This window comes from Molossus molossus, unplaced genomic scaffold (genome assembly GCF_014108415.1).
Source record: "Molossus molossus isolate mMolMol1 unplaced genomic scaffold, mMolMol1.p scaffold_m16_p_13, whole genome shotgun sequence".
Classification (NCBI taxonomy): domain Eukaryota; kingdom Metazoa; phylum Chordata; class Mammalia; order Chiroptera; family Molossidae; genus Molossus; species Molossus molossus.
In genome coordinates, this window is record NW_023425348.1 from 33,786,834 (window position 1) to 33,800,537 (window position 13,704).

The window sequence follows — 13,704 nt, forward strand, 5'->3', positions numbered from 1 at the left end:
GTCGTGCGGTGGCAGCCACTCGATGTGTCCCTTTCACATCGATGTTTCTCTCTCTCTATCTCTTCCTCTCTCTCCCTCCCACTCTATCTGAACAAAAAATGGAAAAATGTCTTCGGGTGAGGATAAAAAAAAAAAAAGCCAACTCAGTTGGCAACCTGTTTAACATGTTAACTCTCAGGAACAGTTGATTAGCTCAGAGGAAAGAGTATGAATTTTGAAACAAATGGACCTGGGTTCTGCTGGTTCTTCCATCAACTTGCTGTGACCCTTGGGCATGTGTCTTAACCCTCTGGCCTCAGTTTCCAAGTCCATAAAATAGGGATAATAATTATCATAGGATGGTTAACGAGGGTTGCTGTGAGCACTAGAGATGGCAAGTATAAAGTGCCTGTCTCAGTGCCTGGCCCAGCCCAGTGGGTGCTCAATAAAAAGTAATGTTGCCATTATTATTGATGAGGTTAATATTATTGTGCTACATCCCTGTGTTAGCTGCTTCGAAGTGCCTGTTTCCCACTACCCTGAGTTTACTACCTAGTAATTAATGCTCAAGAAATCAAACAGAAAACAGAAATCACATTTCATGTGCTAAACTTTATGACACTGAGGGAAGGGGGAGCTGTGTGAAATGGGGTGTCTTGGAGGAGGGGCCTTGACAGTGGACTGGAAGATGGTGGAGGGAAGTGGTCAGTGCACGGTGGGTAGGGATTCTGATGGGAGTCAAAGCAGGGCAGCCAGGAAGAGTGTGCCTGGGGAGAACGCACGGGGAGCAGAGGCAGGAGCCTCGCACAGCCTCGGACAAGCAGTTACCCTGATGTGGTGACATCACTCCACCTGTTCCTCCCACCCCCTCTGTCAGACTAGCTCCTGACCACCCGTCAGGGCTTATCTCCAACATCTGCTAATGAGCTCCCTTGTGCCACCTTGCCCTGTGAACAAAATCAGGAGTAAAAAGGAGAACAGCAGATGATCATTGAGTACTTCCTGCGTACCAGTACCTGGGCTGAGCACTTCACATGCATTCAATCCCACAACATGTGAAATGGGCAACACAACATTTTGTAAGTTGGAGAAGTGGCTTGCCCAACCCAGAGACCCAGGATCATCTTTATATGCTAATCCACGTGTCTTGTCTAGTAGACTCGAGGGCAGTGACCAGCGCTTTTTCCTTTTAGGGACTCTCCAGTGCCTAACATGGTAGGCCTGGCACACAGTAGGAACTCATAAATGTTTGTGAATGAATGAGAAGATATTGTCATGAGTACAGCAGGGCCCTGGATCCAGAGGCACCGGGCAGATCACCAACGGGATTGGGGGAACCTCCCCTCAGCAAAGCTCAGTCGTAAGGAAGAGGGCAGTAAGAAACCTGGGTCTCTGAGCAGTGGGAGGCTGGAACAGGGGCTCAGCCTGGCGGACTTCCCACCTCTGAGCCCTGCCATTTGATGGTGGGGTCTATTCAAATACCTCCTCTCCAATGTCAGTAAGATTTGTCCTGGGAACTTGGGCAATGCTCAGCCCACCAGTAGAGTTCAGTGACGGGGCCAGAGATGATCACTTAGGGAAGGTGATGAAATAGGTAAAGTTAGGAGTGAAAGTTAAAGCATTAACCCTGGTACAGCATTAAAACAACTGAAACAGTCCCAGGCCTTTATGCCAGAGGAGGGTCTTGAGGCCACCCCCTGTGCCAGACATGAATCCATTGGTTGCTGGATCTCTGGGAGGTCCAAAGGTTCCCTGGGACATTTGGCTGGGGCAGTGGCCAGAGCAGTGGTTCTGTAACAATTAAGACATTTCCAAAACAGTAATAACTGGTAGGTCCCTACTGGTGTGCTCTGAATACCACTAGGGTATGAGGTTGAAATATAACTAAGAGAATTAGCCATTTTTCAAAAGCCACTTGTCCTATTTTGAGAGCTTCATTAAAACTAGATAACGTATGAGTCTGGTTTGGTTTTGTTTATTTGTTTTTAGATCCCACTTATAAGTGAAACCATATTGTCTTTCTCTGCCTGACCTATTTCACTTAGCATAATACCCTCTAGATCAGTGGTTCTCAACCTTCCTAAAGCTGTGACCCTTTAATACAGTTCCTCATGTTGTGGACCCCCAACCATAAAATTATTTTCGTTGCTACTTCATAACTGTAATTTTGCTACTGTTATGTCTTAGGCGACCCCTATGAAAGGGTCGTTCAACCCCCAAAGGGGTCGCGACCCACAGGTTGAGAACCACTACTCTAGATCCATCCATGTTGTTGCAAAAGCAAGACAGCATTCTTTTTATTGCTATGTAATATTCCATTGTATATATGTACCACATCTTCTTTATCCATTCATCTTTCGACAGATACCTAGGTAGCTTCATATCTTGGCTATTGTAAGTAATGCTGCAATGAATATAGAGATGCCTATATCTATTTGAATTAATGTTGTTATTTTTCCTTTGGATAAAAGGGATGATGACCAGAAGGGAGAGGGTGGGGGGACTGGTGGAAGGGATACATTTGCATGGTGACAAGCGATTACTAGCATTAGTGGGGTGATCACATTACATTGTAAGGGATAAAAATGTTGAATCGCTATATTGTACACCTGAAACTAATGTAACCAATATAAGATTATATACGAACTATATATAAATAAAAAGTAAATTAAAAAAAATTTTTTTAAAAGCTAGATAGTAGAATTCATAACTCTAACCAAGCCCACAGAAACTGTAATTTCTCAAAGTGGCAGAATAAACAAGGACCCCGTCAGTTCCTCCGTGTTGTATAGACCCTGCCTTTTCCTTAGGACTCCTCGGACACTTGTGGGACTTGCGACTTTTTGACCTGAGCCTGAGTGTCAGTTAGCAATGTTTTTTCTTTTGTAGAGAAATGTAAGTTGTAATACTTTCCCCCTGCACCCTAGTGAGTGTTCTCATGCCTTTCCTATTTTGGAGGCCGTGGTACAGCTGACATGCCTACATTGCTCTTTTATAAACATGTAAATCTGAAGTAGCCTTAGCCTTTGCTTCAGGACGAAAAGTAGTTTTCTAGTAGTTTTTTTTTTTTTTTTTAATCCTTGAAATTACCAGTTGTTAAATGGTCATACTTTTTTCTCAAATACAAAAGAAGTTGGTGGCAGTCAGCCAAGAGAAACACTTAGAATTGGAGAGAGAAGAGGAATGCTATTAAAAGCCGCAGTGGTCATTAACAAAGATGATGTCATGATTAAATTCCTGGGCTGCCCCGCGATCCCCAGGGCCCAGGAGACACGATCCAGTCTGTACCAGCCAGCGAATGGTCGCCTGCCTGCCGGTGTCTGCTGAAAGTGCTCAGTCCCCAGGGGGAGAGCTCCCTGCAAAAGGATCAAGGACCTCCGTTACGACATGCTTGCAAAGCTGGTGGCCAGCACAGGGGATTTATGAACTGGTGACTTCGGGCTTTGATGAGGAAAAAGGTTGGAATTTTACGTGTGGAGAGTACTTCGAGAAGCCTCTGTGAGGCATACTTTCAAACAGATTGAGCCTGTCTTAGGATGAGATCTTCCTTACAGCTCCAGCAGCCCTTCTGAGAGCAGGAACAATTCTTCAGGATTTTCTCAGGCTGAGTCATCATTATCGTTTGACAAAAACCCAAGAGGAGCCTGGTGTTTGCAGTTTTAGGGACCCTCAAGTTATAAAACAAAGAGGAACTTGGCAGTAGCCAAAGCCTAACTTTTATTCACTCTTTTTTTCTCCGTTTCTCTTTTTTTTCCACTCCTTCCTCACCACCACCACCACCCCCATCCCAGCTAACATTTCTGAGGTGCATCTCCCCAAGGTCCTGGCAGGGCGCATCCTGTAGTAGCAGGAATAGAGCCCATGGTCAGATCTTGGTTCTGCCACTTACCTCTAGTCAAAGGAATCATCAGGGGGGAAATGATCCACCAAATATACTTGTTAAATAACTAGCATCCTGATTTCAGAAACAATAAAATACAGGCAATAGCTTTGCAACTTCAGAAGCATTACCTGACCTCTCTTGCTTAGTTTTTTCATCTGTAAAATGGAGGTTGGAAAACCTCCAACGATGTGTTTGTAAGGAAAGTAGAGAATAAAATTAAATCTTACCAGACTCCCTTCCTTGGAACTGACCATAGCAACGATGCTGAGGTGGGGCTGACCACTATGTGGGCTTGATCTCCTTGTCCTTGTTGAACTCCCCGTGGAAGAGCTTGGAATCACTGTAGACGAGATAGTGATAGTGTTCAGCTGGTGGAGAAATGAGGGGAGCACTTTCCTCCTTTTCAAGCTTCCCCTCCCTAAGGGAGTCTGGGGAAAGCTAGACTCCCATCAACATAATTCAGGTCTCACTTATCACCCACAGCAGCCTTCTTCACTTCTAGGAGGAACCTTGAATTACCTGGGGCTCATTAACCAGAGTTGCCTTAGGTATCATCAGCCTTGAATACATGGGGATCATATTCACAGTGTGTGTTAGTTAGTTAGTTAGTTAGTTAGTTAGTTAGTTAGTTAGTTAATTGGTTGGTTGTTTAAAAACTGTTCTCAGCCTCCCACTCAATCCCCTCAGGAGGACTCCGGTCCCTCCCTTGTTGATGTCCCCACCCACGGAACCACTCAGGGTCTCACCACTGTCTCGGCGGCCAGGGTGCCCCTGCCAGGGTGCCCCGTGAGGGAGCCAGGCCAGCTCTCGTCAGCACTGCCACCCTGAGCGCCTGCAGAGGACTCTTTTCCTCCACGAGTTCCACCTTGTCACTGTGGGGTAAAGGTGGGGCAGCTTGTGTCCCCCTGTCTCACAGTGCCCCTTGCGAGGAATGTTCTGCAACTCCTGCCAGCAGATGCTGTCCCCGTAGAGCAGATTCCATGACATCCTATTATTCCCCTGCTCTCTGCCAGTGTCCACACCAGAAAATGCTGTTCTCTGAAAAGCACTGGTAAGGGAATAAAAAGACAAGCCACATACTCGGAGAAATATTTATACAACACACATCTGATATAAGACTTATATTTAAAACATGCAAAGAATTCTTTTAAGACTGTTTTATTGAGCTATAATTCACATAGCACACAATTCGCCCATTTAAAGTGTACAGTTCAGTGGTTTTGAGTGTTAAATACATTACTAATTTTTTTTAAGTTGTGGTAAAGTACATGTACAAAATTTTTCATTTTAACCATTATAAGCGTACAACAAATAAGTGGTATTAATTCTATTCACAGGGTTGTGCAACCATCACCACTATCCATTTCCAGTACTTTTTCATCACCCCAAACAGAAACATTGTAGCCATTAAGCAATAACTTACCAATCCCCCCATCCCCAGACTTGAGTGATCTCTAATCTACTTTACTGTCTCTATGATTTGCCTATTCTAGTCATTTTATATAAGTGGAATCATACAATATTTGTCCTTTTGTATCTGGCTTATTTTATTTAGCATACTCTTCCAGTGTTCATCTATGTAATAGCATGTGTCAGAACTTCATTCCCTTTATACGTTTGAATAAATTTTCGCTGTACATATATATATGTTTTGTTTATCCGATCATATGTTGGTGGACACCTGAGTTGATTCCACCTTTTGGTTGGTGTGAATAATGCTGCAGTGAACATTGACATCCAAGTATCTGTTCAAGTCCTGGCTTTCAATCCCTTTAGGTGTATGCCTACAGGTGGAATTGCTGTGGTCATATGGTCAGTCTCTGTTCAGCTTTTTGAGGAACCACTAAAATATTTTTCCACAGAGGCTGCAACACTTTACATACCTGCCGGCAAGGTATGAGGGTTTCAGTTTCCCCACATCATCAGTACTTGTTATTTACTGTTTTTTCAATTACAGCCCTCCTAGAGGGTGTGAAAAGAATCTCATTGTAGTTTGGATTTGCATTTTCCTAATGACTAATGACGCAGAGCATTTTTTTTTTTATGTACTAGTGGTAATTTGTGTATCTTCTTTGGAGAAATGACTTTTTGAGTCATTTGCCTGTTTTTTAATTTGGTTGTTTTTCTTTGTCGAGTTGTAGCAGTTATTTATAAATTCTGGATATTAAACCCTTACTAAATAGGTGATTTCCAAATATTTTCTCCTGTTGGTTTTTTTTTTTACTTTCTTGATGGTGTCCTTTTATGCGCAAAAGTTTTTAGATAAAGTCAATTTGTCTAATTTTTCCTCTGTAGCTGGTTCTCTTCGTGTCAGATCTGAGACTCCATTGCCAAATCTAAGGTCATGAAAATTTACTCCTATGTTTTCTTCTATGAGTTTTATTATTTTAGCTTACAGTTAGGTCAATGATTAATTTTAAGTTAATTTTTGTGTTAGATGTGAGGCAGGGTCCACCTGTATTTTTTTGCATGTGGAAATTCAGTTGTCCAAGCAGCTTCTCTTGAAGAGACTATTCTTCACCTTAAGTGCTACTGCTAAGTGAAAGAAGTTACTCTATATGATTCCAATATTACAACATTCTGGAAAAAGCAGAACTGTAGAGACAATAAGGAAAACAAACAAACAAAAGAAAAATACTCATTAGTTGCCATTGGTTCAGGGAGAGGAAGGAGGAGTGAATAACTAAAACACATGGGATTTTTAGAGCAGTGACACTTTTTTGTCTAGTACTGTAGTGATGGGTACATGACATAATGCATTTGTCAAAACTCATAGAACTTTGCAATACAAAGAATGAGTCCTAGTGTATCCGGATTTTTTAAAAATAATAAAATGTAATAGGTTGGAGGATCCCAGGAAGGAATGCAGACTGTGACAAGGAAATCTAACTCTATTACAAATGTGTGATACAACTTCAGTGAAGGGAGTGGACGGAAAAGTGCTGACTTAAGTAACTTTGAAAACGAGTGGAGTTTGTAAGACTAAAGACAAAAGGAACTGCACTTAAGCAATGCACTCCAATTTATAAAGTTGTTTTCCATTGTGGTACAGGTTAACAATTTTGATATTGCTTTACGTGTATACTGGAACTGAATCACTGAATAAATGGATAGCAGATTGTGGGAGCTAAGTCTGTCCCTGTTGGTGTGAGAGTTTTTGGATTAGCAGTCTGAATAGGCCAGAATAATCCATGTGGTAGTAGATCAGAGTTAGAGACATTAGTATGAACTTATGTTTAGCTTAATATAGATTTTTTTTCTTACTGTCAGCTGAAAGGGACAAGAAACAGTGAAACCCCAGAAGTAAGAAGAAAAAGTAACAAGTAGAGCCCAGATCTTGGTTTCTAATACCATGCTACAAAAACAAAATCAGGACTTCCGGTCAAGATGGCAGCGTAGCCCTGGCTCAGCGGTTAGAGCGTCGACCTGCGGTCCTGAGAGGCCCGGGTTCAGTTCCCGCTAGGGGTGCATACCTCGGTTGCAGTTTGTCCCCGGCCCTGGTCGGTTGTGCGGGTGGCAGCCACTCGATGTGTTCCTTTCACATCGATGTTTCTCTCTCTCTCTCCCTCCCACTCTACCTGAACAAAAAATGGAAAAGTGTCCTCGGGTGAGGATAAAAAAAAAAAAAAAAAAAAGATGGCAGCGTAGGTAAAAACAGTATCGCGTCCTCCCACAACCACATCAAAGTTTCAACTAAACTACAGAACAACCATCATTCAAAACCACCTGAAATCAAGCTGAATGGAAGTCCTACAACTACGAAATTAAAGCAGCAGCCACATGGAGATTGGTAGGAGGGGCGGAGGCGGACGGGCTGGTCCCACACCCACATGTGGCAAATAAAAATCAGGAGGACACCTCAACTGGGAAGGTCCTTCCTGAGGACTGAGGGGTCCCCATCCCACACCAGGTACCCCGCTTAGGGTTCCAGTGCCAGGAAGAGAAGTCCCCATAACTTCTGGCTGGAAAAACCAGTGGAAACTGAGGCTCAGGGAGGCTGAGGCGGCTGGAGCCCCAGGTAGCTCCTTAAAGGGTCCGTGCACAGACTTTCCTGACTCACTCCCTCTAACCTTGGAGGGGAGGCAGCTCGAGGGGCACCAGAGACATACAGGGAAGAACTGAGCTGCTTGGCATTGGAGTGAGGGCTGGAGAGGGGGCTTTCTCCTAGACAGACATTCCGTCAGAGGTCCTTTGTTCCTTTGGTGAGCCCTTCCCTGGGGTGGCAGACAGTCGCCATATCTGGGACTCCAGCAACCTGGCTCACACTGGTTGCCCCGCCCTGGTGATTCCCTGAGGCCCTGCCCCACCCCACCCAACTTTCAGGCCCACCCAAGCTGTTGCCAGTTGCTTTACCATAGGATTGGCCTGTCTTGGATCCTGCTTCAGGTTTTCCTAAATTCTTTCAAACGAGCAGCATCTGGTCTCAGCTAGCCCCATACCTCTCGTTAAGTAATACATCGAAACAAACACAAGGAAGCAGCCAAAATGAGGAGACAAAGAAACAGGTTCCAAATGAAAGAACAGAACAAAACCCCAGGAAAGGAACTAAGCAAAATGGAGATAAGCAACCTAACAGATGCTGAGTTCAAAATACTGCTTATAAGGATGCTCAATGAACTTAGTGAGAACCTCAGCAAACTTAGTGAGGGCCTCAAGAGCATAAAAAAGGACCAGCCAGAAGTGAAGGATGCACAGTCAGAAATGAAGAAGGCATTAAGTGAAATAAAGAATAATTTACACAGATTCAATAGTAGAGTAGGTAAAGCCAAGAAGCAAACCATCGATTTGGAATATAAGGAAACAAAAAACACCCAATCAGGACAGCAAAAGGAAAAAAAAGAATTTAAAAAATGAGGATAGTGTAAGGAGCTTCTGGGACAACTTCAAGCATATCAACATTCACATTTTGGGGGTACCAGAAGGAGAAGAGAGAGAACAAGAAATCGAAAACCTATCTGAAACAATAATGGCAGGAAACTTCCCTAACTTGGTGAAGGAAATAGACATACAAGTCCAGGAAGCACAGAGTCCCAAACAAGATGAACGCCAAGAGGCCCACATCAAGACACATCATCATCAAAATGCAAAAGGTTCAAGACAAAGAGAGAATCTTAAAACCAGCAAGAGAAAAGCAGTTAGTTACCTACAAGGTAGTTCCCATAAGACTATCAGCTGATTTCTCGAAAGAAACTTTGAAGGCCAGAAGGGAGTGGCAAGAAATATTCAGAGTGATGAAAAGCAAGAACCTACAACCAAGATTATTCTATCCTGCAAAGCTGTCATTTAGAATCGATGACCATAGAAAGAGTTTCCCAGACAAGGAAAAGCTAAAGGAGTTCATCACCACCAAACCATTATTATATGAAATGTTGAAGGGTCTTCTTGAAGAAAAAGATAAAAAATATGAACAAACAAAATGGCAATGAATACAATCTATCGACAATTGAATCTACAAACAAAATGAACAAGCAGAACGGAAACATTCTCATAGATACAGAGAACTTGTTGGTTGCCAGATGGGAGGGGGGTTGAGGGAATGGGTGAAAAAGGTGAAGGAATTAAGAAGTACAAATTGGTTGCTAGACTGACAAACCTCAAAGGGAAGGGGGATTGGGGGTTGGGGATTGGGAGGTGGGAAGAAATAAACCAAAGAACTTATATGCATATATGCATAACCAATGGACACAGACAACAGTGTGGGGAAAGGCAGGAGGGGGGTGGGAGTGAGGAGGAAGGTGTCAGTGGGGGATAAATGAGGAACATCTATAATACATTCAACAATAAAGATTAAGAAAAAAGAAATCAGGAGAGTTTTCTAAAATCTCTCAAACAAGCAGCATCTGGTCTCAGCAAGCCCCATTCCTCTTGTTAAGTGGCCCCAGGCCTGGCACTAGAAGCAGCCAGCCTTGGTTCATAGCTTGGCTTTGCCTGGGCACCTCCAAGCCCAGCACAAGAAGGAGCCATCTGTAGATCACTTTGTAGTTTATGCCTGGTGGCCCTGGATAGAACACAGACAGTGGCTGACCTTGCCCCAGAGGCAGCACACCCAGTGGATAGCTTCAGACCACTTCGAAACACCACCACCCAACCACCTTCACAAGTGACACACTCAATGAGTGGACTTCGTGGGTACCAGAGTCCTGATGAAGTAAGTCTTGCTCATTGTGGTGGGCCCCTACACAGCTGAACCTCTAAGGTGGTCAGTGGGCACAGCCAGTCCTGCAGCTGATCAGCCTGAGTAAATTCCTCCCATTGACATGCCAACAGCAATCAAGACTCAATTACAACAGAAGGGTGTACAGTCCACACCAGGGGTGCACCTCAAGGGCCCAGCTGGGGTGATCAGGGAGGCTGTGCCTCTGGCTCCTACAGGATACCGACAACAATAGGCTACCCTAGAAAGCCTAGGAGACTTAGCAACTCTACCTAATATGTAGAAATGATCACAGGGAAGCAGCCAAAATGAGGAGACGAGAAACATGTCCCAAATGAAAGAAAAGAAAAAAACTCCAAGAAAAGAATTAAGCAAAATGGAGATAAGCAATCAATCTGATGCAGAGTTCAAAACACTAGTTATAAGGTTGCTCAAGGACCTTGGTGAAACCTTCAAGGAACTTAGTGGGAACATCAACAACATAAAAAAGGACCAGTCAGTAATGAAATGAATAATTTACAGGGAATCAATAGTAGAGTAGGTGAAGCCAAGAAGCAAACCATCGATTTGGAATATAAGGAAACAAAAAACACCCAATCAGATCAGCAAAAGGAAAAAAGAATCCAAAAAACTGAGGATAGTGTAATGAGACTCTGGGACAACTTCAAGCATACCAACATTCGCATCATGGGGGTGCCAGAAGGAGAAGAGAAAGAACAAGCAATTGAAAACCTATTTGAAAAAATAATGACAGAAAACTTCCCTAACTTGATGAATGAAATAGACATACAAGTCCAGGAAGCACAGAGAGTCCCAAACAAGATGAACCCAAAGAGGTCCACACCAAGACACATCACATCATCATCAAAATGCCAAAGGTTCAAGACAAAGAGAGTAACTTAAAAGCAGCAAGAGAAAAGCAGTTTGTTACCTACAAAGGAGTTCCCATAAGACTGTCAGCTGATTTCTCAAAAGAAACTTTGCAGGCCAGAAAGGAGTGGCGAGAGATATTCAAGATGATGAAAAGCAATGACCTACAACCAAGATTACTCTATCCTGCAAAGCTCTCATTTAGAATCGATGGACATATCAAGCGTTTCCCAGACAAGAAAAAGCTAAAGGTGTTCGTTGGCATCAAACCAGTATTATATGAAATGTTGAAGGGTCTTCTGGAAGGAGAAGAACAACAAAAATATGAACAATAAAATGACAATTAATACATATCTATCAACAATTGAATCTACAAACAAAATGAGCAAGCAAAACAGAAACAGACTCATAGATATAGAAAACTTTTTGTTGCTTGCCAGATGGGTGGGGGCTGGGGGATGGGTGAAAAAGATTAAGGGAGTAAGAAGTACAAATTGGTTGTTAGACTGAAGAACCTCAAAGGGAAGAGGGGAGGGAGGGCGAGATGAGATAAACCAAAGAACTTTTATGCATATATGCATAACCAATGGACACCGACAATAGTGTGGGGAAGGCAGGAGGGGGACGGGATTGGGGAGGAGGGGATCAATGGAGAAAAAAAGAGGGGGAACATCTGTAATACAGTCAACAGTAAAGATTAGTTTTAAAAAAAAATCAGGCCTCTTAGAAAAAATATCTGATTCTAGAACTGGGAGAGGCCAATATACAAGATGAGTATGGAGCATCTTTAGTGGTAGGAAGGAACGAAGGAAGAAAGGGAGGGAGGGAGGGAGGGAGGGAGGGAGGGAGGGAGGGAGGGAGGGAGGGAGAATACAAAGGATAATAAGAAAGGGGGAAAAAAGTAATGGAAAAAAATTGTGGGAGTATGTCAAAGGGACACAGGAGCCCACTGAAAGGGTTCCCAATGACCAATTGGTTGGGACAGTTTGAGCAACAAAATTAAAAAAGCAGTATTGGATTATAACCCAAAGTATAATAAATACCCATGAGTCCATTCTAATATAAATAAATGATTGAATAAATAAATGACTGGGGGAGAGAGACAAATCTCCCATGCAGAAGAACTCCAAAAACAGAGTAAGTTTACATTAGAGAAACCGGACAAGCACTAATTCAACCAGGTGATCAAGGTCAGTATCTCAATATCAACAATGATAAGCCAAGTTGATAGTATGTACCTTGATCTAATGTCATAGAAATGGCACTTTATCTCTGTGGTCCTCCTCAAAACGAAACAAAAAAACAGTCTAGTTATGAAAAAACATCAGACAAATTCTAATAGAGGGGGATCACTCTCAAGGTCATCAAAAAGAAGAAAAGTCTGAAAAACTGCCAGAGCCAAGAAGGGCCTAAGGAGACCATGATGACTAACTGTAATGTGGGATCCTGGATAGGATCCTGGAGCCAAAAAAAAAAAAAAAAAGAACACTGGGTAACAACCAAGGTAATTTGAATAAACCATGGGCTTTACTTAATAACGTATCACTGTTGGTTCATTTACAAATGTACCATGCTGCTGTAAATACTGACAACAGGGAAACTGAGTGAGGGGCTATATGGCAACTCTCCATACCGTCTTCTCAATTTTTCTATAAATGTTAAAGTGCTTTAAAAAATGAAATAAATTTAAGGCCCTGGCCAGTTTGGCTCAGCGGTAGAGTGTCGGCCTGCGGTCCAGAGAGACCCGGGTTCGGTTCCCGCTAAGGGCATGTACCTCTGTTGCAGTTGGTCCCCAGCCCTGGTTGGGTTGAGCGGGTGGCAACCACTCGATGTGTCCCTTTCATGTCGATGTTTCTCTCTCTCTCTCTCTCTCTCTCTCTCTCTCTCTCTCTCTCTCTCTCCCCCTCCCCACTCTATCTGAACAAAAAATGGAAAAATGTCCTTGGGTGAGGATAAAAAAAAAAAAAATGAAATAAATTTAAGGTCCTGGCCAGTTTGGCTCAGTGGTTGGAGCATTGGCCTGCGGACCAGAGAGTCCCAGATTCGGTTCCTGCTAAGGGCATGTACCAAATAAAAAAGGAAAGAAAGAAATTTAAAACAATAAAACAAGCCAAAAAACAGTCAATGAAGGTAGCTTCCCCATTTTTCCAGGAGGAAGCTGAAGCTCGGAAGCGTCAAAGTAACTGGCACAGATTGTCTGGTTACTCCAATGGCAGAGGGGGGTTTGAGTCCAGGGCCCTTTCTGTTGAGTCACAGTGGCTTCTGCCTGTCTGTGAATGCAACCCGTTCTGTTCCTTGGTTTCCTGCGTATCCATGTATGTGTGTGCTTTGTTCTTGTTCTCCCCAGGGGATGGCTTTCACACTTGAAGAAAGGATGCAGCTTGGAATCCATGGCCTCATCCCCCCCTGCTTCCTGAGCCAGGACATCCAGCTCCTCCGGATCATGAGATACTACGAGCGGCAGCAGAGCGACCTGGACAAGTCAGTGCCTAGTCTGCTCTCTCTGCTTGAGCCTAGCTCAGCAGTTTCCTGAGGTCCAGAGTGTTTTCTGTAGGCTTTTCAGCCAGCAAAGGCTGAAAGCCTTTCCAAGAAATCCCAGACCCAGCCCTGACTTCCAAAGCAGTGATGCTGTCCCTGAGGAACAGGCTGGTTATGATCGAGGCAGTCAACATGTCCTGGGAGAACTGGGAAGAGACACTGAATTCCAACCAGTGGAATCTGGGAGGGCCTCTTGGCAGTGGTGGCACCTGAGTCAGCTGCAGAAGCACAGACAGCAGTGGGTTCACAGATGGCATTTCACTCAAGAGGAAAAGTAGGG

The 13,704-nt window shown here is 43.5% G+C and overlaps 1 protein-coding gene across 2 annotated transcripts in view; it reads left to right on the plus strand.

Moving 5' to 3' along the window:
• The window catches only part of ME3 (malic enzyme 3), a 203,166-nt gene that overhangs the window by 81,022 nt on the left and 108,440 nt on the right, over nucleotides 1-13,704 (plus strand). For both annotated transcript variants that reach the window (XM_036259756.1, XM_036259755.1), the window contains one exon: nucleotides 13,234-13,367. In XM_036259756.1, coding sequence (XP_036115649.1) covers nucleotides 13,234-13,367 — 134 coding nt within the window. The remainder of the gene's footprint in view (nucleotides 1-13,233; nucleotides 13,368-13,704) is intronic.